The sequence below is a fragment of the Muntiacus reevesi genome, chromosome 7 (genome assembly GCF_963930625.1).
Source record: "Muntiacus reevesi chromosome 7, mMunRee1.1, whole genome shotgun sequence".
In the NCBI taxonomy this organism is placed as follows: domain Eukaryota; kingdom Metazoa; phylum Chordata; class Mammalia; order Artiodactyla; family Cervidae; genus Muntiacus; species Muntiacus reevesi.
The window spans coordinates 43,693,049-43,721,019 of NC_089255.1; the positions used below are offsets into that span (position 1 = coordinate 43,693,049).

Here is a 27,971-nt window from a genome sequence, read left to right on the forward strand (position 1 = left end):
TACTCATCTGGGAAATGGCAGGTTAGGAAAGATTATAATTTGTTGGGGAGATACTGCATACTTCCATACTCCATCCTCCCATAGAATACCACCGGCTCTATTTAAAAGTAGGCACATTGAGGTTCTGAAAGGCTGAGTCACTTGTCCCAGGTCTGGGATCCTAACTGGTTTATGACTGCAAAAGTAGCTTTTCCCACTCCACCGACGCAGTGTGTCGCTTCCAGCCTTAAAATACAGGTGCCGCTACGAGGTTTGGCAAGGAAAGTCTGAACAGGCAACAGGCGCAAGGTGACAGATCACTCCCGGAGACACCTGATTCTGGGCGGGGTCCCGCAGGACTTCCCTCCTCTTCTGGCAGAGCCTTTGCCAGTCTCGACCGAGCCTCTGGCCGGGATGCCCCGGAGCTCGAGGCGGGGACGGGGGCGCTGGGGAGAAGCCCAGTCCTGGAGCAGCTCCGAGGGGCTCCAGGCTGCTGCGCTTCAAGCGCGACCCGACGTGGGCTCGGGTTTTCACAAGGTGGCTTCGGGGGCCGGCAGCGGTCGGCGCGGGTTTCCAAGAGTCTGAAGGAAAACCCAACTCGGGGCCGCGCCCCTGAGACTCGCGGAGGGGGGAGTCACCGCAGCCGTGCCCAAGCCTCGGGCTCTGAAGAGGAGAGGAGGAAAAGATGTGCGTGCGTGTGTTTGTGTGTGTGTATGTGTTGGGTGGTATTTAAGCCGAGGAGGCGAGGACCCTAAAGCTGGGGGTGGGGCGCATGAATGAAACCTTTTCGGTCCTTCGAGGTACCGACCCAGCGCCGCCTCCAGCGGCTAATAACCTTTTGGATCCCCGAGACTCGTCCCCCAGCCCAGAGTCCTAGTCTGTGACTGCCGGCGGGAGGTGAGTTTGAGATCTAAGTCCCACCCTCTGGGCTGGAAGCCTGAGGCCAGAGAGGGGAAGTAATTTCCTCAAGGTCACGCAGCAGACTGCGCCTAGCCCGGGCCGAAGCCCAGGTATCAGCCCCGCCTTGGCGCTGAGCCCCAGAACCTGGCCCTCCACAAGGTCCGACGCTGGGAGGGAAGAAGGAGACGGAGGACGGGGGCTGGATGGATAGATGGGGGGTCGGGGTGGGCGGTGAAAGCGCGCCGAACACCCAGAACCGCAGGTCAGAGTTCAAAGCGGAGACTCCTTCCTGAAGCCGACGACCCTGGAGTCGCGCCTCGGGCGCCCCCTCGCGTGGGGCCGCCGGGGTGAAGATGACGAGGGAACGAGGGAGCGCGGGGCGCTTGGCACCCAGCCCCACCTCCGGCGGGCTGGGACGGTGCGCTGCGCGCGGTCCCTTTAAGAAAGTTCGCTGGGTGAGTTCATCCAAGTTTAAAAACTCGTGGTGGAGACGGGAAAGGGGAAAAGGAGAGGGAGAGAAAGGACGCGGGAGAGAGGGGGAAAGCCCCGCCGGAGACTGGCGCGTCGCAGCCCCGGCCGGGGCGAGCCCGCAGCGCGCGGCGGGGATTGGCTGTGCGTTCCCTCGGAGACCGCGGCGAGGGCGGGGGAGGGGGCTGGCCGGGCCCCAGCTGAGGCCGGTTCCGGCCCCCGGCCCCCGCCCCCCGCCGCCTCCCGGCGCCCGCCCCCTCCCCCGACGCCCGCCCCCCGCCCCCCGCCCCGCCGCCGCCGCCGCCGCGGGCGCACTCGCCGGTCGCATTGAAAAGGCGGAGGCGGCGGCCGCTCCGGCTCCGCTCCGGTTCCCGGTGCCTCCCCACGCCGCACCCCCTCCCCGCCTCCCGCACCCGCCAAACTTGATGTGACCCCCCAACCCGACGCGGCGGCTGCCCCTCTCACCGCCACCCCACCCCGCACCCCCGGAGCGCACTGCTCACCGCGCCCCTCCCCACCTCCTCGCCGGGGCCGGGCGCCGCGCTAGCCCTCAGCGCTCCCTTCCCCTCGCCACCCCCGCCCCACCCCACCCCCCGCACCATGAGCAACCTGAAGCCGGACGGCGAGCACAGCACCGGCGCGGGCACCGGCGCGGGCTCCGGCGGCGCCCTGGAGGAGGAGGTGGGTCTGCGCCCCCGGGACCGGCCCGGTGAAGCGCACGCGGAGGGGGGCGGGCGACGGGGCGCGCGCGGCCCCCCGCGCGGTCTGGCAGCGGCTCCCGGCGCCTTCCCGCCGCTGCCCTTCGGCCGGGGAGGAGCAGCCCGTGTCCGGCGGGCGGGGGCGTGCGGCCTGGACTACCCCGCCGGGCGGGCATTGTCTCCCCGCCCTCCCGGGCTAGGGGCGGGTAGCGCGCCGGCCGCCGTCCGTGCGTTCCGCGGTGGGCGAGCTGCGCCGCGTCCGCCCCGCGCCCGCTGCCGGCGCGTCCCTCGTTCCCCACACTCCGCCCGGCTCGCTGTCCTCTTCTGAGGCGCTCCTCCCGCATGGCCGGGACTCCCGCCTCGGCTGAGAGAAACTGAGCGCGATTAGCACGGCGGGCGGGCGGCACGCTCACTCCCTTGCACTTTCCACCCTGACCCCTCCTCGTGACCTTGGAGGCCTGGGCAGGCTGCGCGGCACCGTGGTTCACTAGAGTTGTACTTATGGCGGGATAGACGGGCTTTCTTCACGGCCCCAGAGCCTGGGCTTTGGCAAAGATGTCAACTGACTGATTTGAGAAGGAGATGCCTAAAGACTCTCAGTCCCGGGTTCTCCTCTGTCGGATTTTGCCCTGGCAGCCAAGCCAGGACCCCAAAGCTGGCCCCGGCGGGATTCTACAAGGAATGTTCACTGGCCTCGTGTTAGGAGGAGGGTGTCCGAAGGCTTCGTGGAATCACCAGCAGCTGGGTGGTTAATTGGATGTGGCAAAACCCGGGAGGGTGTGTCTATACGGGGTGGAGGGGTGGGTGTGTGAATATAGCCTTAAGGCTATCATTGAATGGAGACCAGAAGCTTGGCCGGCGGAGACAAAACTGGTGTGGATAGGAGGCAGGCTTCCTTGCTTTTACTCTCTCTAGAGGGGCCTCTGCTGTGTCACTCTAGGGCCAGGAGACCCTTCCTGCCATGTCCGGCATGCTCTTGCCCAGGAAACCAAGGGCCAGTTATCCACCCTGAGCTCCCTTCCCTTTGGTCTCCGGGAGAAACCGCAGAGCCTGTGGTGGGGGTTGGCGATGCTGCCTGCCTCCCCTCCAGTGGTGCCGGCCTCCGTGCTATAGGTTTGGTGCAGAATGGCGGCGGGGGCCGGGCCGGGCCGGGCTGGGCTCCTCACTGTGGGAGGGGTGGAGGGAGGGTCACAGGGCTAGCTCCCACTGTTAGCAATTCAGAGGCCTGGTGCCAGCCCCAGTCCACCAATGGCATGACCTCTTGCTTCTGAAGGCCTTGTCTGTCTTGGACTTTGATGCTGACAGGCTCTTGGCTTTGAGGACCCCATCCCGACCTTACCTGGTTGTTCAGAGTCTCCCTGAGAGTTGGGGGAGGGTGACAGGGTTGCTGTGTGTGTGTGGTCTCTACTGAAATTGTCTATCTCCTGTGAAGCTGGACATAGACCCAGAACCACTTGACTTCAGCAAGGCTTTTACCCTGCCTGAGACCCTCAGACCCACCCCTTTGAAGTGGGAAGGGTGAACCATGTGGCCAGTCTAAAGTCTTGGAGAAATCATTTGAGGTACTGGTCACTTTTTTCTAACTAGCTTTTCTGAGAGAGAGGGCAGAACCCTCAAGAAGTAGAATTTCTCTCCTTGTGGGCAGAGGTGGGCCCTGTAGTCCTTCAGGGAATCAGTGCAGTTGGTGCTGGGGAGGGGAGGGAGCATGGCTTCTTGTTACTACAGAGGTCTAAAACCAAGGGCCACAGTGGTCTCTTGGAGCCCCACATCTGCTCTGGTCATGTAGCACGAGAGTCGGCCCCTTTTCTCCGGCCAAAGACTGTTCAGCCAGGGTTCCATCTCAGATCAGTGGTTTGAGCAGGAACTGGACACATTCTCTTCAGCTTAGATGCCCCCTAGGTAGGCAGTTTTGCAACCCCCAAGAGCCACCATTGGGGAAATCCACCTTAGCAGAGGTGGTTCCTCTCATGGCTGACCTAGGCTGGCTCTTCCCTGTTGTCTATTGGAGATTAGCTCAAGCGAACCTAGGAAAGCAAAGACGATGTGGCTGAGCAGGTGGTGGTTAGACCTGGAGGGATGGTAGAGGCATTCCGAGAAGAGGGAATAGTGCATATAAAAATAGGGGTGGACTGTGGAACTTCATGACTTGTTTGAGTGACTGCGGGGAATTTGCTATGTTGAAGTGATGCTGGGGGCCACAATATGAACAGCCTGAGATCGTGCAGGCTTGGGAGGAAATCGGCATTTTTCTGTCACTTGGGAAGGAGATGTGTTAGAAAATCAAGTGTACCTTTCAATGTCAAGGCTATACTCTCCCCCCGGTGTGTCTTGGCTGGTGTCTGAGCTCCAGGTGAGGCTATACCACCGCACAAGAACCCAGCTCAGGTTGGGCTTGCCTCTGATGCTGCCCAGACTCAGACCCAAGCATTGTCTTGGCTTAGTGATTCTTGAGGGATGGCTGGATAGTTAAAGTGTTTCTGGGGAAAGATAGATTTGGTTTGAAAGTATATTCTATTTTGAAAACAGAGACTTCACTTTCATGATACAAGGTAGTATTAGGTAATAGTAATTATTCATTGAAGGCCCCCTATGAGGAGGGGGGTATTTGGAATCTTGGGGGTGGGGGTGAGGTTCAATTTTCTAAAAGTTAAAAAAGTTTTAAACCAGCTCAATGGTTACAGAAAGGCAGGGTTAATGGTGGCTCAGGGAGCTACAGCTTGACTTGAGTCTTGGCCCCTCCATGTTCTCCATCCCCATTTTTGTCCTTCGCATCCACTAAAGTTGGGTCAAAATTCCTGCAGGTCTGGTACTCCAGTGTCCATCGTGTGTCCCCTAGGGGTCTCTTAAGAACCAGCTTGGTCCCTAGCCTCTGGCAGGATAGGTCAATGTTAGCTCTCAAATGAGTGAAGGAATTTTAGGGTCCAGTGTATGGTTTGGGCACTGCCCCCTTTCTTTTTTCTGCCATCAAAAGTATTTGCCAGGATCTGGGACATCTTGGTGCTCTGTCTGAAGACTTTCTAGGGGATAAGGAGAGGGAAACATCTATGCTTCTGGGCTTTTACCTGGAAACAGGACCCAAGCAGGTCAATCCAGACAGGTTCTGGTAGATCAGACTCCCCTCTGCCCTGGGGATTGCTGGGATGTGTCTCCTCTGTTCAGATAACCTAATGGAAAGACTGAACTATTTGCAGTACTGTGAACCCATATCTTAGTCTTTATAACAGGTGTTGTTTTGAACATTTGACCATTTTAACTCATTTCACTCTCATAACAGCACTGTAACGTACTTATTTTATTACCATGTTATAAATGAGGAAGCTGAGACATGGGTTAAATAGCTTTCATGTAGCTCGTAAATGGTTGAGTTGGGGTTTGAACCCAGAGTTTGCTCTTAACACACTCTGCTGGCTCTTCTGTTTTATGTTGGGGGTTTGGATGACCCTTGAGGGTGGAGAGGGGAGAGGATCTGCATCTCAGGCTCTTTAGGGCTGAGCTTTAGGTGATTACAGGGTCCCAAATAGAAGCCCAGGGCTGGCTCCAGACTAGTTCTCTGTGAGTTGGTCGCATCCTGAGACTGGGTGGTGGGAGCTGTCAGTCCCTGCGGGAGGAGCAGTTTATCACAGATGATGTTTAGAATTGTTATTGTGTGGTGATAAAAACCAGATCAGGTGAATTCTTTACAGACAGTACATCCCCCTCATAGCCTGTGCTGCGGCTGACCGCCTCACCTCCCAACCCCTTGATTTCCTGTTGCTTTGGGCATCTTAACTTAAGAAAAGAAAGAGGGGGGTACTTCAAGTAACTCTAAAGTGACTGCTTTTCATTTGGGAGGCCATTCTCTTACCTTTCTCTTGGGTCTCCTTATCTCCTCTTTCCCTGTAAGTGGCCAACCTGACTGGTTCGCCCCAGTAAGAACTAACTTCTAAGTATCATTCACTGTTGGACATTCTGATTTCTCATCTCCATTTCTGGGGTGGAGCAGGGCAGAGGAGGCTGGCCAGTACTGTAACTGGAGACAGGATATGAACCGTGCAATGTTTTGTTCTGCTCTTATGCTCTCTACCTGTTTGTTGTTGTTGTTGTTTAGTCACTAAGCTGTGTCCAACTCTGTGACCCCATGGACTGCAGCACGCCAGACTTTCCTGTCCTTCACTGTCTCCCGGACTTTGCTCAAACTCACGTTTGTTGAGTTGGTGATGCCATCCAACCATCTCATCCTCTGTCGTCTCCTCCTGCCATCAGTCTTTCCTGACATCAGGGTCTTTTTCCAATGAGTTGGCTCTTTGCATCAGGGGGTCAAAGTATTGGCACTTCAGATTCAGCATCAGTCCTTCCAATGAATATTCAGGGTTGATTTCCTTTAGGATTGACTGGTTTGATCTCCTTGCTGTCCAAGGGACTCTCAGGAGTCTTCTCCAGCACCACAGTTTGAAAGTATCAATTTTCAGCACTCAGCTTGCTTTATCTCCACCCATTTATCACACTGGTTCTCCAGAGAGTCCTAGAGGTAGAGAAGAGGAGTCCTCCCGCCTGCCCTGAGGGCTGAGCTCCTGGTCCAAGGCCATCCATCCCGGGTTACCAACAGCTCAACTAGAGTGTTGGGTTCTGGCCGCACCTGGTGGCCCCCAGCCTCTGCTCAGCCATTGATTTTGGGCAGCAGCAACATTTGGCAACGTGTCAGTTCTCTGCCATCCCCTGACCCTGGCTGCCTCAGAGGGGACCTCACACCCCAGGCACAGTGTGAGGACCTGAGGCAGAGCCCATGTCCTATACTTCAGAAACCACGCTTCTGTGAGATGGGAACTGCAGACAGCCCACAGAGCTTCCTATGCCGAACCCTGTCTACTGTCTTCCCAGGGACCAGCATGGCCTCCACACTTTCAGCTTCTTTCCCTATTCCACCCTTGGATGGGAAGAATAAGTTTACCCGTGAGGTGTGTCAAGGCTAGATGGGTGGCAGGATCGTTGAGTCCTCCATTCCTGAAGAGTCTGCTGGTGGATCCATCCATGTTGGGTGCCTCCAGAGTACAGCAGGGGCTGGGTGTAGTCGGAGGGTCTGTCTTGGCCCGTCGGTCATTTACAGCCATTTAGAGCTGACTGAGGACAGGCCGTGGACTGTCAAGTCATCGCGGCTACCTGTGTAGTTCTGACCAAGGCTAGCGCCCTCAAGGAGAAAGGACAGGGCCTGACCTGAACCATGCCGAGCTGAGTGTCCTGGCGTCTCTACCTCCTCTATGTGGTTGGCCACCTTCCCTCTTCCCAAGTGAGTGGTTTGTTTGTTTGTGTGTTTGGAGTTTGGTGTTTTAATTGGGAAAGATCTGGAGAAGTTTTTGGAATAGGACCTGAAACCAGTTTGGGGAACTTTTGTTGCTCTCACAGCTGTGAAGAACTTCCACCCAGACTGGTCCCTGATCTGATGTGTAGCTGAGCACGACTTAGGATAGAGGGGTCCTACTGTGTTGGAGAAAGGGCAGCTCCAAACTAGAATACAGGTTCTAGAAACATTTCCATCCCTGAACAGAGACCCTCTCCCAACAGGAGCATCCCTTTAGGAAACTCATCAGACTTCATCTGCCTCAGTCAGGTGGGGTACCCATGTGAAGGGCTCAGCGCTCTGTGTTCAGATGCATGGTGTCCTGCGTTCAGTGGATTAATGTTACATGGTTTAAGGGTTGGAGGTACTGATTTTGGAGCTAGGGGAAGGGCATGGGATTTCCCTAGGACAACTCCTTGAATCTGTGGGGTGGTGTGTAGCAGTGGTGATACCTGCAACCTTTGCCAGCTACAGGATCAGGCAGTAGATGGGTATTGGCTGAGCACACAGCAGTAAGAGGGACAGGATGGGTGGATGGCACAGGGGGTGAAGGGAGCCATGCCTGGAAGCTTGGTGCTGGAGGCCCTGTGAGCCTGTCTTTCTGAGTTGCCTCTGAAAGCATAGTCCTCTGGCTCTGTCTGGAACCAGATGGAAAGCAGGCCGGGCCCCTGCCTCCAGCCAGCCTGGGAGCACGGAGTCTGCATAGCACAGTTCATGCTGCTTGGTTGGGTTCCCTAATGAGGTGCAGAGCAGGGCTCGCAGCAGCTGTGACCAGGTGTGTTCCCACGATCAGGAGCCTTCCATTCTTGGGGCTAGAAATAGCTTGGACTATAAGGTCCAAAGCTTTATTTAGGCCGTCTTAGTTCCTCCCGCCCTAACTTCCCAGGCAACTTGGAGTTGACCCCCAGCTCGGCCAATGGCTGGCCAGGCACCTAATTCCTGAGCTGGTTTCCTCATCTGTAAAATGGGCCTCTCACTCTGCCTGTTACATCAGAGGCCCTTCAGGCTCACACTCCCATGGTAGGTGTGAAAGAAGTGGAAATTACAAAGTGCTGCCCAAAGTAGGGCCTTAGAGCCAGACCCTGATTTGTGTGATTTGGGGCCGGAATTGTCAGAGGAAGGCACAGTGCTGTGGGACAGTTCCCAAGCTTGGACTTCTCCCCACCAGGTCGGACTGTGGTGACTTGGAGGTGTCCTCGGGGGGCCTGCTGGAGGGAAGCCGGGCAGCGTCCTAGCTGGGAGCTGAGCAGCCCTGAGCTCCTTGGAGGACACGGGAGGCCCCGGGGTTCTGGGAGCGTGTGTGTTTGTATCTGTTTGCTCTTCTGTCTGGCTGTATCTGCTTGCTCTTTTCCCCGTGTCCTTGTTCAGCCCTTATAAGTCCTGGGTCTGCGGGCCATGTCACCACATTCCATCCATCTCTCGTCAAGTGGCCCCACTGAGAGGGACTTATTTCCCCTGGGAGGGGTAAGAGCGACCTACCAGTGCCAAGGCTAAGCACAGGACGCAGGCAGAACCAAGTCCCACCCCACCCCTGACACACGTATACAGCAGAAAAGGCCCAGGCCCCTGAGATCTTTGCAGGGGTACGGTGCCTGCTCTGAGGTTTCCATTTGGCAGCTGCAATATTGCCCCAGCAGAGAGACCCCTCTGAAACCCCCAGGGCCTGGCTTCCGGCATCCTGCTTTCTCACCCTCACAACCTCTGTCCCCTTCTTTCCTGCTTTCCTTGCCATCTTGTGGGCAAAAAAGAAGGTGTAGGAGCCCTGAGCCCATGGAGGACAGTGCCCGAGCATCACTCGGAGACTCCATCACATTCTCCCCCTTCCCTGGTTTCTTAGAAGGTCAGAGCATGAAGGGCCCTGAATCTAGCCCACCCTTCCTCTCTATTGCTGAGGCAGTGGTGAAGGCCTTGAAGCCACTTCCCTGGCCGCAGGGCTGGGACTTCAATCAGGCTCTTTGATAGTTGGCTGGAGGCACTTTTTCTTTTTGTTTCCGTGTCAGCTCTGTTGGCCGAGCAGGAAGCTGAGCCTGAGTCCTGTGTCTTGGTTCTCAATGGTTCTTTTCCCCTTGGAGAAGCCAGAGCTGACCTGGGCGTGATGATGGGCAGTGGACGTTTGCAGCAGGAAAACTGCAAGCTTTATATAATGCAGTCTGAAGCTCATAAACTCCCGTGATCTGGCTGGTAGGGGCGGTAGTGAGATGCTGGAATGAGGTGTCCTGGGCCTCTGGTTGGACTCGGGTCTTCCTGAGGCTGTGGGGGGCCCTGCTTTACTCCTAGCTCCTTCCCCACTGCACAAGGCTGCTCCCACTCAGCCACTGAGAGTTGGCAGTCTTTCCTTTGATTTCCCTATATAACTCGCTGTTTAAGACCAACCATGGATCCTCCAGAGGAACCTCTGTGCTCCCCCAGTCATCCCTCTGCCCTCCTAGCTCAGATGCTGAAGGCCACTTGTTCTGGACACCGAAGGCTGACCCCCACTGGGCTCTGAGTGGGTTGGTGTTGTGAGATCAAGGTCTGCCAAAGAGCCTTGACTTGTGAGCTGGGCACCCAGGGACACTGGGGTACTTCTGACGCGCTCGGTGACTTGGAGCAACTCCCTGGACCTCAGCTAAAAATAAGGTTTCTTCCAGCTCAGATATTGTGCATTTTGGTTGCTGGAGAGGGCTGGGAGCTGGGGAAGGATGTGGGAGGGGCTTACGAGAGGCTTGTTTTTCCCCTGTTTGGATTTCCCTCCTCCCCCACCCGCTTCTGTATGTGGTGTTTTCCATCCAGATGACACCAGGAGGGCTCCCTGTGCTAAGCAGCAAGCAGGCAGGGTTCAAAGCTAGCAAGATGTTTTGATGGAGTGGACAGTTGAAACAGTTCCTTTTCTGGACTGTATTCTAACTATCAGAGTTGGTAAAGGATTGCTACAAGGAATCAGTTTTCAAAGATTGTTTTTTATCTCTTTGGTGTGATGTTTCTATTGCCCAGAGTCAAGTTTCCTAGTCCTGTGAGGCAGAGATTTGCCTAGAAGGCACGGGTTCACGAGTTCTCTTCCAGTGAGTAGTGTTCCTGGTGGACTACTGGGATTTATTTGGGAGTGGGGGAAGGATGGGGGTGGCCCTGGTATTTTCTACCTCAGCATCCTTTGTGGACAAAGATCTGGGCCCCAAACAGGGGCTCCCCAGAGTCCAGGGTGCTGTCTCAGACAGTACAAAACTGGGGTTTGGAAGGAGGCTGTGTTGTCTTTTGGAGTTAAAGGATAAGGGGGTTTAATATCCAAGGATGAACGACGGTTTTCACAGCAGTGTTTACCCCTTTCATCTCTTGTAGAAGCTGGCGGGGACCTCACTGGTGGTCCAGTGGTTAAGAATCTGCCTTCCAAAGCAGGGGATGCGAGTTCGATCCCTGGTCAGGGAACTAAAATCCCACATGCTGTGAGGCAACTAAGCCCGCAGACTGAAACTAGAGAGGAACCCGCATGCTACAGCTGAGACTCAACAAAAGAAACTGGTACATATAGAGCCTCTCATATGTGGCCTCTCAGCCACAGTGTCCCTCTGCTGCTGCCCTTACCTGGGAAGCTGAGTGTTTATGCTGCAAATGAAGGTGGAGCAGCCAGGCCCCGGCCTGGGCTGACTGAGTGTGGGGTCCCCCCCACTAGGGCAGGATGACTTCAGGGAGTAGCCTTGTGGACCCCACGCCCCCATCCTATCCTACATGGGGGCTTGCCTCCTGTAAGCCCCAGCCTCCCACTCCCCCACCCCTGCCATGTGGCCTGGGCCCTGTGTGTGCCTCATAATAAGTCTGATAGGGCTTCCTGGTAGTCCAGGGGATAAGAATCCTCTTGCCCAGGCAGGGGACACAGGTTCGATCCCTGGTCCGGGAAGATTGCACATGCCACAGAGCAACTAAGTCACGTACCACAACCACTGAAGCCTGTGCACCCTAGAGCCGGCGCTCCACAACAGGAGAAGCCACCGCAATGGGAAGCCTATGCGCTGCAACTAGAGAAAGCCCATGCATGTAACAGCGACCCAGCACAGTCTAAAAAGAAAAAGGCTGAGGGGGAATTCCCTGGTGGTCAATGGTTAAGAATCCACCTTGGAATGTAGGGGACGCGGGTTCAATCCCTGACTGGGGGACTAAGATCCCACAGGCTTCAGAGGATCTAAGCCTGCGTGTCACAGCTACCGAGCCTGGGCACTCTGGAGGCCACGCACCACAACTGGAGAGTCTGTGCCCCCCACAAAGAAGATCCCGCGTGAGGAAACGAAGATCCTGCACGCCTCCAGCTAAGACCCAGTGCAGCCAAGATAACGATAAATAAATACTGAAAAAAAGAAGTAAGGCTGAGGGTGGAGGCCCCCACTTCCTGTGCCTTCCTCGGCCCCTCCCCAGAGCATGGGAGGAGGGATGAGCAGGCCAGAGGTTGTTGGGAGCTCTGTGCACCCGAGGTCTGGCTCTAGCTGGAGGAAAAGGGCCCAGGACCACACAGGGAAGACCGAGCCGGCCCCAGGAAGTCTGCCCACCAGCGATAGCCTGTGGGCTGGACGCCCTGGCTCCCGGCAGCCTGAGGGAAGGATGGGCAGCAGGGCTTGCTTGAATCAGCAGCATCGGGAGCCCCATGCCATGCTGCCTGGGGACAGCGTTGTGCTGAAGGTCAGCCTGTTGCCTTACGCAGGCCCGGTGCTGGCTGGGGCCTCCAGTGAGTCTGCTTCTGACCGTCATGAAGGCCGTACACCGTGTCTGTGATGGTCCTGTGTGGGGACACCTCTCTGGCCACATTCCTGGTCTGTGTTGAATTTGATGCTTCCAGCAGGTTCCTCAACATGTGTCTTCTTTCACTGGCCTCGAAAGATTGCTCATCATTTCTTTCTTTGGCTGAGCCACGAAGGTTATGGGATCTTTAGTTCCCTACAGGGAACTAAATCCTGGCCCACAGCAGTAAAGGCGCCAAGTCCTCACCACTAGGCCACCAGGGGATTGCAAAGGATTCCCTATCTTTTCTCTACCCCTCCCCAATCACTACCTTCTCCACCCTGTTCCAAACTTGCCTTCTAACTATGCCAAGGATGAGGCTGTGGTCCAGCATAATCTGCTGGTACATGCCATGAAAGTGACTGTTTCAACAGGACCGTGGTTGCTTTCCACGTTTCGTGGCAAGAGAGGTGTTCTCTTGGCCTGTGTGAATGCTTTTGGAGAGAGTGAGTGTATGGAAGGAGAAGGGCCCAGGTTAACAAGGCTGGTGCCTTCCAGCAGCCTGGGATTGCATGAGCAACCCCTTAATACTTCCTCCAATTGCCCTAAAACATTTTTGTGTTGAAAGTATTGGTCACTCAGTTGTGTCAGACTCTTTGTGACCCCATGGACTGTAGCCCTCCAGACTCCTCTGTCCATGGGATTCTCCAGGCAGGAATACTGGAGTGGGTTCCCTCGCCCTCCTCCAGGGGATCTTCCCAATTGAACCCAGGTCTCCTGCATTGCAGGCGGATTCTTGTACCATCTGAGCCACCTGGCGAGCTTTGTGGAATAGACCGTGGGTTCTTTGGTTAATCTTTCCATCTTGTATCAATGGTAGTTGGTCCCTGACGCCTTGTCTGTGCTTGACTCTCTGCTGAATGTTGTGTCCGATTGTCGTGAGGCTGGCACTAGTGATTTGCATGGAGCAGTGGTCACCAATGCTGGCCTGGGACCCAGGACTGTTGACCTGACCTTACAGAAGTAACTGCATGTGTCTGTCCCTGCCAAACCTAAGGATCCTGACGGTGCCATTAGATTGCCTTGTCAGCTTCCTATTCTGAGCCTCAGTTTTGTCATCTATAAAATGAAGTTGTTGAACTAGCTGATCTCCAGTGTTTCCCACCTTGGACATGAGCTCCCTGGGGAAGAGGAGCACTAAAGAATCCAACGACTGCCTAAGGTCATCTCCCGTACATTCCTAGCCCCAGTCTGATCTGGACCTGATCCAGCCTCACTGTTGTTGAGTTGCTCAGTCTTTTCCTTCTCTTTTGTGACCCTAAGGACTGTAGCTTGCCAGGCTCCTCTCTGTCCATGGGGTTCTCCAGGCAAGAATACTGGAGTGGGTTGCCATTTCCTTCTCCAGGGAATTTCCCGGACCTAGGGATTGTATCCGCGTCTCCTGCATTGATAAGTGGATTCTTTATCACTGAGCCACCAGGAAAGCCCCCCAGCCTCCTTAGGCTTATAACTACATGGCTTGCGGTACCTGACAGGTGAGGTTTTTGTGCAGGTAAATGCCAAGGTTACCCGAGCCCTAAGTGAACAAGCATGTTGTTGGGCCTCTCCTGTATGCTGGGCATAGAGTAAATGAAGTGTGCTCGTCATCCTGGAAGGTAGATGATATCCGTGCTGCACAGATAAGGAAACTGAGATTCGGAGCGATTCAGCAGCTTCGCCAAGCCAAGCATAAAGCTGGGATGCAAACCTGGTCTCGCTAACTAAAGCCTTTCCCATTTATGGCATCACTCTGCTATGCTCGGCCACATTCGTCTGTGGCTCTGAGTCCCTTTGGAGGGACCGAGGGGGGTAGGTCTGAGGCTCTATAAACACCTTGGAGGATAGGAAAGTTTTGAGACTTGTCTCCTGCCTATGGGTTTTGGAGTCCAGGTGAGTGCAGACCGGTAGGACCAGTAAAGGGGGTCTTTAAGGGCCTTCATAAGACTTGAAGGAAAGTGAGGTGAGGAAATAGAGGGACCTGAAGGGTGGATGCCCTTTAGTTAAGGAATGAGGAAGGGCGGGCTGTGGGGCAGCATGAGCGGCTGCCAAGCAGCGGGTCTCTGTGGGTCTTTGTTGGGGACCTAGGGTCAGTGGACTGGGGCAGGACCTAACGCAGTTGGAGCAGCACAACGGGTAGGTGGGCGCTGGACACTGTCGTCTCGACATGTGACCTGCCAGCCTGCTGAGCTCATGCTTTCTGTCACTGAAACATTGCTGTCATCCTAAACAGGCACTGGGGGAAGGGCCTGGCTCCTGGGTGGATGCGTGGCAGCACCTGACCCATCCTTGGGGCTAACGAGGCTGCCCAGCCGCAGCTCCCTCTTCCCCACAGCCAGATGAATGGCACGGATGGCTGAATCAGGGTTTCCTGGGTCTTACCCAGCTCTGCTCCAAACTTTCATGAGCCCTTTCTGGGGCCTCAGTTTCCATGTCTGTGAAAGGGGACAGACAGAGGACACGTTATTTGCTGGGGTGTCCAGGGTCAAGTAAAAACCAAGGAGAGCATGCAGGTTAGCCTCCCAGCAATGGGTCTGTGACCTGGCAGACGGGGGCCCACCACCTAACCCATCACGGCTTTGACCTTGGCTTGCTTTCTAAGAGATGATGGCCCAGGACAGGATGGGACCTGTATTGTAACCTCTAGAACCTAAAAGATGAGAAGCAGAAGAGTCATGTAGCCCAGAGAAGGCTGGAAACCAGGGTCTGAGCTGGGAATGAGGGAAAGATCCCCCGTACTTACTCCCGTCTGCTTCCTCAAGCAGGAAACTTTGTGCTGAGAACTTTCTATTTAGGGGGCCTCTGGGGAAGTCTGGCCAGAAAGGAGCCATTGGAGGAAGGATTTAAAATTAGCCGGGGTGAGATGGGTGGCCCCTGGGGAGGACTGAGGCAGAGGTTTCTGCTGCGAGGCAGCTCTGGTTCTGTGTCTTTGACCCAAAGTCTGTCCCCTCATCCTGGGAGGAGGGAACAGGGCCCCGACTGGCTTGTGCACTTTGAGTCCATTCTCTGGGGTAGGCTAGGCTTCCAGTCTGGCACCCCAGAGCAAGCATCGTCTCTACCAGTCTGGGTGAGCAGTTGGGAGGGAGACCTGGGTTTTGAGTCCTTCTGCCTTTAAAAAAACAAGCTGCGTGACCTGAGAGAGACATTTCTGTTTGGGGGCTTACATGTAAATGAGAGGCCTTTCATCACAGGGCAGAGGGGTGTCGAGGACAGCTGCCCTCTGAAGTCCAGGAGCTCGATCGAACCCTCCTGGAGCCTGGGCTGTCTGGTCTCTCCCAGATGTTTCTGGAACAGGGCGGTGCTCAGGAGCTGTGTGTGCAGGGACACAGCGGCCAAGGGCTGTGAGGCATAGGGAGGCCTCACCCCCGGCCCAGGAGCAGAAGTGTGTGTGGTGAGGGAAGGCATCACTGAAGGGGACGGGGGTGTCCAAACTGGCAGGGGATTCTGCTGGAGTTCTGCTTCTTGGCGGAAACTCATGTGAGAGAAGGAGCTGTCCTTAACCCGTTCTATGAGCTGCGGGCTTGGAGTCATTCCTGTGGGGTGGGGCCGGGCCACTGGTTACGAGCAGCGGTTCCTGTCTCTGTTGTTAACACGTGTGTCACTGGAGAGAGAGAATGTGTGTGTTGAGTGTTACTTTGCCTGACTGCTCTGGGCTCCTGGTTTGTGCCATTGTCTCCAGAAAGGCTACGGTCTGGGTTCATCTCGCAGGCCGTCATCAGAGCAAGGAAGTTCTCTGGTGCCTTTGGAGGGGGATGTGGCACATTAAAGGCTTTCAAGAATAAACCACGTGACGGGTATGTTGAGGCATGTGAAAGTGTTAGTCGCTCAGTTGTGTCCTACTCTTTGCAACCCCATGGACTGTAGCCTGACAGGCTTCTCTGTCCGTGGGATTTCCCAGGCAAGAATACTGGAGCGGGTTGCCATTTCCTTCTCCAGAGGATCTTCCTGACCCAGGGATCAAACTCAGGTCTCAGACCTGCATTGCAAGGCAGATTCTTTACCATCTGAGCCATCAGGCATGTGAACTTGTTCTTAGTTGTCAGTGATGAGTTGAATACTTACTTTTGGCTTCATGGTATGAGATGCGACTTGCAACAGGAATTGAGGGAATTCCCTGGCAGTCCAACAGTTAGAACTCCTGAGATTTCACTACTGAGGGCAAGGGTTTGATCCCTGGTCAGGAAACTAAGGTCCCAAAAGCTATGCAGCCAAAAACAAAACAGGAGTCAAGTGTATGGGGAAGCTCTCCTCTTTCGGATTTTTCATTACTCAGGAAAGCACAGTTTTAAGATGTTTTTAATGGATCTACACTCTGGAAAATCTCCTTCCCTTGTAATAATTATTGGCTGATCTGATCTTGCTGGCTGCATTTAACCAGCAGAGGTGAATTAAGAAGGTTTTCCCGCCAGTCCTCTCCTGACCCACCGTTCAGGAGGTCAGGTTTGCCAAACCTGAGTCACGAGATGGGCACCTGGTGTTGAGACCCAGCTTCACTTACAGCTTGTAACTTTGTTGAGGGCAAGGCTTGAAACTTACACCTCACTAGAAGCTGGCAAGATCCTACTCATTCTTCAAAGCCCAGCATCTGTTCCATCTCTGACTCCTTCCCTAAGCTCCTTATTCAGTAAACATTTAGTACCAGCACCCTACAGAGAGCTGGGCAGAGAAGCAAGAACACAACACATACCTGGCCACTGAAGAGCCTACATCTGGCTTAGAAAGCGGGAAGAGATGGATGTGAAAATGCTGGGCCCTCTGATGAAATCACTCCAGGGTGTGGAGTTTACTTCTTTGCCTCCCCATCAAACCAGACAGAGCCTCTCTCCCCCAGGGGTCCATGGCATCTTCTGAAAAATATGTACGTTTCTACCTGTGCTTTTCTTGGAGGTCAGAGACCATAGCTTTCTTCAAGGCTCAGAGGGGTCCTTGGTCTGTGCTCTCGTTAAACAGGGCTCTCCTTGGGGCTGTTTGGCAGTGGACAGTCTGCACAGAGGTGCTTGGCTCGTGCTTGTTGTGACGCCTGCAGGATGAATCCAGAGAGAGGGGAGGGTCCAGAAAGGATTCTGAAAGATTAAATGCTGTCAAACTCTGAGTGCTCGTTTGCCTCAGCCTCTAAAGGAGGCTCAGGAAATCCTGAATTCTTCCTTCAAACCTTGGAAGGATTCCAGTTCGTTTCCTGAAGGAGAAGGCGTCATCCTTGTTTTCCTATAAGCCTGGTCCTCACCACCGTGGTCTCTTCCCCAGGTCCGGACACTGTTCGTCAGTGGGCTCCCTGTGGATATTAAACCCAGAGAACTCTACCTGCTCTTCAGGCCGTTCAAAGTGAGTCTGGACCCAGCCACCCATGGGCAGAGCCTCAGATGGAGGAGAAGCATCAGGAATGAGTCCAGACCCGAGCTGGGCAGCAGGAGAACTGTTAGAAGCTGTGATCGCAGACCTGGCTCTCTGCCCTGGTTCGGCTGACTCACATGTGGCTTGTTGTCATTTGCTGAGCCCCTCTGAGCCTCTGTTTTCTCATCTGTAAAGTGGAGACAGTAGAACCTCAGTAGACTTTGCCATATAAGGAATCTTTGAGATTCAGCGTGGCATTTTCCATTTTCGGATAAGAAAAAGAGGGGAGGTCTGAGCTTCCGGATGACAGGCCAATGGAGCAAACGGGAATTTCTGCACGAAAGGATGAATGCAGCCACGTGATGCCTACCCCTTGTGCTAGGCTGTGTGATGAGGGCTGAGGGCCCTCAGCAGGGGGTGGAAGTCTGGGTGGGTCGCCTTTGGGCGGGAGAAGAGAGTGAGCTGGGGAAAGGTGGGGCTGCAGGGTGGCTGGGGTAGCACAACAGAGGCATCTGACCTTCCCTGTTAATGATCACCTCTCTCTGCAGGGGTATGAAGGGTCCCTGATCAAGCTCACATCAAGACAGGTAATTTCTCTCCAAGATTTTTTTTCCTCCCAGCCCCGACCGACTGCTGAGCTTGAACCTAAGCCAGTTCTCTTGTTCTCAGTCTTGAAGCATCTAGCAGCTGATACCTGCCCCCTGTCATCCTGGTCCTGTCCTAGGCTGATGAAAAAATAGCCTCCTTTGTAAAAGGATGAAAAAGTAGACAGGTTCCCTCTCCTTACCGGTCAGCTCCTGGTCCCCACTCTCTGGCCCTTGAGAAACTATAGTGGGGCTGGAGGCTGAGGACCGTGGAGGTGGTGGCTGTGCCCTGGCTTCTAGTGCCAGGAGTTCTGGGGCCCAGAGTCTTTAGGGGCCGTTTGTTGTCTGGATTGAACCTTGGGAGAATGAAGTTGGAAAAGTTTTGAACCTGTTGCCCCTTGATTGAACCTGGATCCTTCCCATGCTCTTGATACATCAGTGTTCCCTTCTTTGCTGGGCAAAACAGTAACACTAAATTACCTGCCTGCGTTAAACAGCAACAGCAGAAGAGCGGGAGACGTTCCATGCAGTGGGGTAACGCTCTATTGGCATCATTTCCCAGAAGGGGGTACCTGGGTGGGAGAGTTTTGGTGCCCAAGAACCTTTCACTGTTCTTCCTATTGAACATCAGGAGGATATGGACAAGATTTATATATATATATATATATTTGTTTTGTTTGCTTGAGAGGGAGATGGAGTGTTGGGAGAGATGCAAGGGTATTCTCTCTTTTTCCTACTAGCCTGTTGGTTTTGTGATCTTTGACAGCCGGGCAGGAGCAGAAGCAGCCAAGAACGCATTGAACGTGAGTAGATGGAGAACAGGCCTTTCTCCAACCCACAGACTTCTAGACAGCGGGATTTCTGTTGTGTCTTCTGCAAACCTTCTTCCACTCCACACCTAAGGAAAGGGCCCGCACATGTATCATCCCCAACCTTCCTGGGGCAGAATCTCTGGCTTTACCATCTGTGCCAAATGCCACTCCTCACAAGGCCCAACCAGCGTGTCCTCTGTCTTGGCCTGTGTGGCTGAGTCTTTCAGGATAGATCATGGGGGCTGCAGTGGACAGTCTGGGTCCCACAGAGTAAAGCCTCTCCCTTCTTCTTCTTCTCACAGGGTATTCGCTTTGATCCTGAGAACCCGCAGACCCTGAGGCTAGAGTTTGCCAAAGCCAACACCAAGATGGCCAAGAACAAGCTAATGGCTACACCAAATCCCACCAATGCTCACCCTGCCCTTGGAGCACACTTCATTGCACGGGACCCCTGTGAGTGGCACTCAGCGGCCGTCTGCTGCCTCCTACCTGGCAGAGCTGGGGCCCCTTGTGGATGAAGTTGCATGCAGAAGGCACCCTTGAGGGAGTGGATGCTCACCCCCTTTTCCAGGAGCTTCTTGCACCCACCGTTACCCGTGCCCGTGGGTCCCAGGCTTCCTTTCACCCCCACAGCCTTTGCTGCACCTTAGCCTGAGCTCCTGAGCTCCTGAGCTGTTGGTTCTGCCCAGTTTCCTCACAGCCCGCTCTGATCCTCTTGGTTGAGACGAGCCCATCTGAGGGCTTCTTGAAGCAGACAGGATGCTTGCTAAGCCTGGCCAAGTTACTATGGTTTCTTTCCTAGAGTCTAGGGGTCCTTAGGGGGAGCTGAGAAGGGAACCTCATGTTCAACGATAGCATTGGGTACCCTTCTCTACTCGGAATGGGGTGGTGCAAGGGGGAGCCAGCATTCTGATGATGGGGGCTCTTGTCTCTGCTGCAGATGACCTGATGGGGGCCGCTCTGATCCCCGCATCCCCAGAGGCCTGGGCCCCCTACCCTCTGTACACTACGGAGCTGACCCCAGCCATCTCACATACTGCGTTCACCTACCCAGCCGCCACCGCTGCTGCTGCCGCCCTGCATGCTCAGGTAAGCCTGGACGGGACAAGCAGGATGGGGGAGAAGGAAGGCTCTGAGCTGGCCAGGTTCCACTCCTACCTGGCCATGGACCGCCCAGCTCCCCAGAGCTGTCACAGCACTGCTGCTTGCTTGACGGTACCTTTGGGGTTTGGGATGTGACAGGGGGAGGAGAGGATAAGCTGTGAAGCCACGTTCAGGCTACGCTGCTAACACGGAGTGTGGGAGCTGCCATGGGTCCACTAGACACCTGTGGGCAGGCTATGCCCATTGTGTCTGTGGTGATAGAGTGGTCCCCGGGCCCAGAAGACTCGCCTCTGCCTCCTCCTGTTTTCATGAACTCCAGAAAGCTCTGAGAGATTTGTCTGGATGTTTTTGTTTTTTCTTACTCATCTGGAAATTAAGAATAGTATTATCTGCCTCAGGTTGTTGTGAAAATTAAATGTTAAGACATGTGAGGGACTAGAATTGCACCTGGAACCTCTGAGGTGCCCGTTGGTCATTTGCTCATGTTCACCGAGCCTGGACACTCTCCAGGCTGGGCGGAAGATGCAGCCAGCGCTTCTGGGGGTGGGAGATACAGCTGGGCTAGGAGGGCTCTATGCTTGCCCAGTGCCACGCCGGGTACCACGCCAGGTGGTCAGCCCTCAGTCGTGCCTCAGTGCCGCAGAGACAGGGGAGCTGGGGTGCGTGGTGAGCGCACCTGGGCCACTCATCAGCGAGGTGAGCAAGCTGAGGCTCGGGAAGAGCAGCTTGGCTGTTGAGAGGTGGGGAACACAGGTCACTTGACTGGGGCAGTGGAAGGAGATGAGCGGTTTAAGGAAATGAGAAGCCAGGATGGAGGGTTTGCAGAAACTGGAAGCTGAGATGGGAGGATTTGGGGGGTCTGCTTGCGGGAGGGCCAAGTGTGTGTCCCATCCCAGGCCTTTGAAGGACTCACCCAGCCCCAAGGTGGAGGACTCAGATTCCCTGGCTGCTACCCTCACAGAGTTTCCGGGCCACAGCTGCTTGGGTTGAACGAGGGCAGACATGTGGTTGCCGTTGGTAGCCTCCCCAGCTGTGTATCACAGACACTGGAAAATTGATCTAGGCCGGGAGGTGGCAAGGCTCTTCCTCTCCTGGGCACTGTTTGGGGATTGACCGCAGACCAGCACTGTGGTAGGCACAGAGCCGTGAGTGAAGACAGTCCTTGGTGACCTGGCGGAGTGCAGAAGGTGGATGGTGCTCCCCACCAAGCAGTGGGGTGGGGGGGGTGTTAACTGCAAGGGCCCCACGAGACCTCTGATCCCAGCTTTGCCACTAGTTGGCCACCTGATCTTCGGCAGGTGACTTCACCTCTGGGCCTCCATGTGGTCCTCAGTCTGCAAAACGAGAGGGCAGGACCAGATTGGGTGGAGAGCTTCTGCCCCTATCCGCTCTGAGATGCTAGGCCATGACCACATGAGGCAGAGTCTAGGAGCCAGGACAATCAGAATGTCGGATTATTCAGGAGCGACATCGCTGCCCTTTTCAGGGTGGTGCCCCCAGCTGGCTGGGAGTGGTGTGCCGTTCCCTGTTCCTAAGCTTCTGTGCAGCAGGACTGTGTGCCCGCCTCTCGTCTGCCTTTCCAGACTGCTCCCTCCCTCCCCATACCCCGTGGCTGCCTCCGTCTAAGCCCTGTCTCTCTTTCAACACCTCTGTGACCTTGTGCAATTTTCTTCACCTCCCTGTGTCTTCATTTCTTTGTGAAATGATAGTCTTAGCTCCTTTATAGGATGGTTGGTAGCCTGTAAGCATAGAGGGAGTGCTGATGGTTATTATTTAACATTGCTGCTGGCTCAGGTGGTAGAGAATCTGCCTGCAATGCAGGAGACCCTGGTTCGATCTCTGGGCCAGGAAGATTCCCTGGAGAAGGGAATGGCTACCCACTCCAGTATTCTTGCCTAGAGAATTCCATGAACAGAGGAACCTGGCGGGCCACAGTCCATGGGGTGACAAAGAGCTGGATATGACTGAGCAACTCAGCACACATTTAATGTCATTACTGTCTGATTCCCCCCGGTCACCTCTGAGGCTAGAGGACTCGTTGTGCCTGAGCTCCTGTCACCTTGGCCTCCCTGGGAGTGGGGTGAAGGCCACCCCGCAGGATGGTGGCTTTTTTCTGGAGGCAGCCTGAAGTGATTGGATCAGGTGGTGACTAGTCCAGGTCCCGCTACCTGAGTTCTCTGCACAGCTGTGTCCTTGACAGTAACACACACTCTCAGGACCAAATGCAGTAAAAGGCCTGAAAGCATTTTCTTCCTTCCTTCCCCTCTCCCTTCCTCCCTTCCTGGCTGCATTGGGTCTGCATTGCGGTACATGGGGTCTCCAGAGCCCTTGGACTGGCCCCGTGGTTTGTGGCTTGCGGGCTTAGTTGCCCCACAGCATGTCAGATCTTAGTTCCCCAGTCAGGGATTGAACCCATGTCCCTTGCATCGGGAGGTGGATTCTTAACCACAGGACCGCCAGGGAAGTCCCTAAAAGCATTTTCTAAGTAGTAGCACTTTCTCTTTAACTTCCAAGAGCCCCCTCCTTGCCCCCCCCCACCCCCGACGGTGCTGCCCCAGCGGTGGAGGTTGCAAATGCCTACATGAAGGAAGTGGACACTAAGGAGGTTATTCTGAACTCAGAGGATCAGTAACCTGCATTTTTCTTCCCCGGGGGTAAGGAGGTGATTTGGAGAGGCGGCAGCAGCCAGTAGACAAAAGGGGATGAACACTGGTCCCTCCATTCTTACCCCAACATGTACATCCTGACCTCCTGCCCTCTGCCAACAGCTCAGCCCGGGCGAAACTGAACGGGGTCATCGTGTAGTGAGGACAAGACCTGCAGGAAGAAAGGGGACGAGCTAGATGCTTCAGGTCTGAATCTGTATTGGCACGAGTGAGGCTGTCTTGTTGGACCTTCTGGTCATCTTGATAGAAACATCTCCTTTCGGGTTTGGGTGGCAGGCGCATGCTAGCGTTGGGCACATGAAGATGTTGGCCTAGAAGCAGGGTTCTGCATGTCCCCATGCATGCCAGGCCCTCCCAACCTGGACATCTTTTTCCATTTCAACCTGAGGATATGGATCTTTCACTGTGGCCCTTGTCCCCAACCCCCTTATACTGGCTCAGCCACTTACTGATGAGTTACACAAACCCCCCTGCCTTTCTTTTCTTATCTATATAATGGAGATGATAATAGCATCAACTTCAGAGGGCTTTTCTGAGGATTAAATGAACTTCGTGTGTGAAAACCTCTAAGAGCAGCATCTGGCATGTGCCAAGTGCCTAAGCATTAAGCTGTTAGAGGTCTACATCCATGAGGAGAAATAGATAGGGCTTTTTCTCTTTTCCCTTTGCTGCTCCCCAAAATATCAGCACTTTTAGTCCTTAGACTTGGTAGGTGGTTGGACGTAGGAGTGTAAGTAAATCCTTGGGTATGAACCTTTCACACAAATTACGTATTTAATCATTTTAGAACTAAAATATCGGGACATGCTTTCATGTCAGTAAGTGTAGATCTACATTCTGGCTGTCCTGCCATCATGTAAGTGTGTCTCGCTCACTGTAGATGGCAGGCAACTGAGGCTGAGGCTGTTTACACTTTTTCTTTTTGCGCTGATAGGCTGTGCTGCCATAGACGCCCTTGTTCACACCTCTCTGGGCACCTGTCCTGCTTGTTTTCCTTATCATAAATTTCCTAGAACTATCACAAGGTCAAAGTGTAGACCTGCCGATCTGGGTTAAGTAAGACTGGGTACTGTTGAATTTGACTGCACCACGTGGCTTGTGGGATCTTAGCTCCCCAACCAGGGATCGAACCCATGCCCCCTGCAGACGAAGCTTGGAGTCTTAACCACTGGACCACCAGGGAAGTCCCAAAATTGACTTTGTGATGAGCGAGGCTCCGGCATCTGTTGGCTGTTCCTATTTCTTCTCATGTGGATTCATCCATTCGCCCACCTTTTGGTGTATCTTCTCCGTCAGTCCCAGGTTTGGGGGAGGACAGAGTGTGCGCCCCCAATTCCTTTGTTTGGTTGCTGCTCCTCTTGGAGCTGTAGGCATTCTGGATGCCCATGGCCTGTCCCTGTGGGATGGCCACTTAGGACTCCCAAGCCCCCTCTGAATAACTGGAGGACCTGAGAGGGGACTGGCCGCTCTCTCCCTGCTGAGCTGGCCGTGACCCCTGAGCCTGAGCTGGGGCTGGAATGGACTGTGCTTCTTGAGGGACCTGGACCACCAGCCTCTCCCAGGCATCTGGGAAAAGTGGAAGCACAGCGCTTCAAGGACATTCTGTCCACTTCAGTGGCACGGCCATCCCAAGATCAGAAGTGAGGGCTTTCCTCTACTTCCTCCCCGAGGAGGCAGTGGCTGTCTCAGGCTCTGGAGTGCAGGGCGCAGCACCTAGTGAAGAGGGATGGGCCGGATGAGGCAGGATTGCTGCAGGGGCCCCTCAGCAACCGCTGTGGGAGGAGGCTGGGTTGGAGGCCTCCAGGGTTCCTCCTACTCTCATCTGACGCTCTCCCAGCTCCAGCCCTGCAGGGCACTCAGCCTGCCTTGCGCTTCCTTGATGAGGAGCTGCTCCAGCCGGAGGTTGGGTGAAGGGTGGTGGTCTGGGCCCACTAGGGCTTCCCTGAGCTGGACTGGCTGCAGGCTCATCCTGTGGCAGCGGTGCTGGTTTCCTCGTCGTCCCTCTCTTGGGGAGTGAGCTCTGGTGTCCAGCTGCGCTTCCAGCTGGGAGGGCAGCCCACAGCTTAGCAAAGGGGAGGAGAGGCTTCCTCCCACTCAGCTGTCAGCCAGGGAGGGTGGGAAGTGCTTCCAGATGTTTAAAAGACAGGAGAGAAAATAAGGTGGCCTCTGAGCCTCCACGAGGCTCTTGACCCTGTCCATGTGATGTGGGTCCTAATCCAGGTGGTCCTGGCAGGTCAGGGTCAGCCGTGTGCTGGCAGCAGCGGTGCCCCATCCTTGGAGCCCAGAGTGTCCTTCTGGCCTTGGGCAGGTGGCCTGGGACCCAGTTGTGCCATGTGCCAGGTGTCCTGGCACCTCAGAGGAACCAGCGCCAACTTCCTATTGAGCACGGGGTGGTCCTGAGCTGTACAGAACAGCACCTGGAGTTCTGAGGGGGCACAGGAGCAAGTTCTCAGCCGCTAGGTAGCCTGGCGTTGCTTGATGTCTTCTCTGCTTACGGCGGCGGGGACTTCGGCAGCCAAGTGGGTGCTGGGCCCGACTGTCCAGTTTCATGAAGATTGTCTCTGTGCCCAGCTGCTGCTTGGTTTCCTCCCCAAGGCGTCTCCTGAGCCATCCCTCTCTTTCCTAAGAGAAGCCTGGCTCCCTGCTCTGAGCTCTCCTCCCCCAACCCCTGACTCGGGGCCCTGTGCTGCCCTGCCCCCACCCTCCTAGGCAACCGGGGGCTCCTAGGCAGCCGGGGGCCAACGTGCTGTCTGTGACTGGGGCAGGCAGCCTCCTCGCGATCTGGGCTTGGCCCCCAGCACAGCTCACGATCCAGACTCCCGGCCGTCAGAGAAGGCCGTACGTGTCGTTTCCTGGCCTCTCTCTGGGAATCCTGCTTTGGGGCCACTGCTCTGTGGGGCCCTCTGGCAAGTTCAGGGTTGAGGTTGCTGGCAGGCTCAGCTGGTAGGTTACAAATCACTAGAATTAGGAGTCTTGTAATGGAGGGGAATGGGCTTCCCTGGTGGCGCAGTGGTAAAGAACTCACCTGCTGGTGCAGCAGATGTGGGTTTAATCCCAGGTGCGGAAGATCGCCTAGAGAAGGAAATGGCAACCCACTCCAGCATCCTTGCCTGGGAAATCCCATAGACAGAGGGGCCTGGTGGGCTGTAGTCCATTGGGTCACAAGAGTTGGACACAACTGAGTGGCTAAACAACAATAATGATGGAGGGGACAGGAGGGGTGGTGGATGGGTGTGGAAGCGTCAGCTGGGTTACGACTGTGACTCCCTGGACTCCTACGAGGACAGGACTCACATCTGGGAGTCCTACCGCTTGGAGACCACACGGACTCTGGTTTCTAACGAGGTTTTATGTTCTGCCTTATCTGATCCTTGTGGACACCCTGTGACTCCGTTGTTGTTCAGTCGCTCAGTGGCATCCGACTCGTTGCAGCCGCACGGACTGCAACACACCAGGCTTCCGTGTCCTCCACTGTCTCCCGGAGTTTACTCAAGTTCAGTCACACCCTGGGGCTTAATCATGTCTGTTCTGGAACTCTGAGGACACTGAGACTCAAAGAAGTTGAGAGCAGATGTGTTCGGTCCCTTCCTTGATGTCAGGAGTCCCACACTCTCCTGGTGAAGGGGGATGGGCAGACTGGGGCCCGCAGGCCTCCTCCCACTGCTGCCAGACTCAGTGGAGGAGCGAGAACACCTTTGCGACCGTCCTCTCATTTGAACCTCCGTCCTGTAGAGGAGGCAGGTCAGAAGGCGCTCTCCCATTTTGGGGATGAGGAAAGTGACACCCAGCGGTGAGTAACTGGCCCGACCCCGCCATCAGAGACGACAGCGCCTGCACTCGGACAGGGGCACGGAAGGCCATGTTTCTCGGGCTCCCCCGTTGAGCGAAGGGACTGCTCGGCCAGCTCCTAACCTTGGCTTCTCTTACAGGTGCGCTGGTACCCTTCCTCTGATACCACCCAGCCAGGATGGAAATATCGGCAGTTCTGTTAGTTCTTCAGTAAGTGCTGGCTCTGAGACCAGGACAGAGTCTCCCAGAGCCCGGCCTCCTGCAGGGCCACGGCTCCTCTGCCCAAGTCCTGGGGGCTCGCTGGTGCTCACCCGACCTGAGCTTGCACCGGGCACTCTGGCTGGTTCTCCCCACTCCCCCAACCCTGCCACCCCCTACCCTCCACCTTGCAAGGGGGTGGGCCTGGGTCCTGCTCCAGTCTCCCACCTCTGCTCACGGCCCCCTCTCTCCCCCCTCCCTCCAGGTCTTGTCACCACAGCTCAAGGCCCCGGGGGGAGGAAGCCGCCCTTAGCGCCCCCTGTCCCCAGGCGGCCCTGCAGAGCTGCTGCTGCTGCCCTCCAAAGACTGTGAATTTTAAGCCTGACTCAGCGGACTGTTTTCCTTCCTCTCTTCCTCTTTAGCCCTGTCCTGTCCCGCAGCCCCACTCCAAGGCCTCACGGCTGGATTCAGGGGCCTTCTCACTGGGACCCCAGGCCCAGCGGGGAGGCCTCCCTGGGGACTGAGCAAGGCCCGGCCTCCAGTCCAAATCTGCTTCCGTAGCCCCACCTCAAAGACACAAGGCGTTTAATTTTGCATGTTTTCTGGCATGAATTAAGACACTTAAACTTGTGTATATGTGAGTGTACAGTTTGTTCTCACATTGGGTCACCATGGCAACAAGGCCTGGCCACTAACAGCTCATCATTCCAGGTCCCTCTCCCCACACCCCTGCCCTGCACCACCCGGCTTCAGTGAGGACCAAGCCCCGCAGCCAGTTCCGCCCGGCGGCTGGCACCCCACCACCACCACCACCACCCCACTCACTTCCAGGCTGAACAGGAAGGGCCACCCAGCCCAGACAGAACATTTTCCTGGTCATTTCAAATCAGGCTCCTCTTGTTTTCTCCTCCTCAGATGGGCCAACCACCATTAAGAAAATCCTTTCTCTACCCGTTTTGCTTACCTCTCCCTGACACACCTCACCCCTGCCATGGCTCCTCATTCTTTCCAAACTTTGAAACCAACCAAAAAAGTGAAAGTATTTTTGTACCCTGTGTAACAAAATATTTATGCAACATAAAGGATTTTTTCGTGTGTGTGTGCAATTAATTATTGAAGAGACCTTGTCCGCCTTGTCAGATAAGTTTAACGTTTTCGTTTGAGGCATGAAGAAGAAAAGGGTTTCCGTTCTCCAGCAGTGAGCCTTAGCGTCAGCCATTAGTTTAAGAAAAATGAAGGAAAAATTGTGCAATTTTTTGTTTCATGAGCACATCAGTGCTTCGCCTTTGGCCACGGCCGTGGCCGTCTTGCCGTTTTCAGACTTGGGAGACGAGGTGGCTGTTGTAATTGCTGAGCCTGTGAGAATGTGAAACTGGATAATATATGAAACGCAAAATAAAAGAAATCAT

The 27,971-nt window shown here is 55.1% G+C and overlaps 1 protein-coding gene across 4 annotated transcripts; it reads left to right on the forward strand.

Annotated features, from left to right (window-relative positions):
* Positions 1 to 365: 365 nt before the first annotated feature.
* RBPMS2 (RNA binding protein, mRNA processing factor 2) lies at positions 366 to 27,971 on the forward strand. Of its 4 annotated transcripts, none has more exons than XM_065940113.1 (10): positions 366 to 666; positions 780 to 876; positions 1,142 to 1,334; positions 17,323 to 17,400; positions 17,958 to 17,996; positions 18,734 to 18,796; positions 19,108 to 19,258; positions 19,746 to 19,894; positions 26,505 to 26,574; positions 26,828 to 27,971. In XM_065940113.1, the coding sequence occupies exons 3-9, from the start codon at positions 1,233 to 1,235 to the stop codon at positions 26,565 to 26,567; spliced, it is 645 nt and encodes a 214-aa protein (XP_065796185.1). In that variant the 5' UTR covers positions 366 to 666; positions 780 to 876; positions 1,142 to 1,232; the 3' UTR covers positions 26,568 to 26,574; positions 26,828 to 27,971. The 4 variants fall into 4 exon arrangements, with proteins under 4 accessions (XP_065796185.1, XP_065796187.1, XP_065796186.1 ...); XM_065940115.1 differs by having other exon boundaries at positions 26,985 to 27,971; XM_065940114.1 differs by lacking the exon at positions 366 to 666 and having other exon boundaries at positions 700 to 876.

Bases quoted from the DNA above. Each gene is read 5' to 3' on its own strand.
- RBPMS2 (XM_065940113.1), top strand. From the start codon at position 1,233: ATGACGAGGGAACGAGGGAGCGCGGGGCGCTTGGCACCCAGCCCCACC. The intron at 17,401-17,957 runs GTGAGTCTGGAC...CTCTCTCTGCAG, and splicing joins TGCTCTTCAGGCCGTTCAAA to GGGTATGAAGGGTCCCTGAT. The intron at 19,895-26,504 runs GTAAGCCTGGAC...CTTCTCTTACAG, and splicing joins CTGCCGCCCTGCATGCTCAG to GTGCGCTGGTACCCTTCCTC.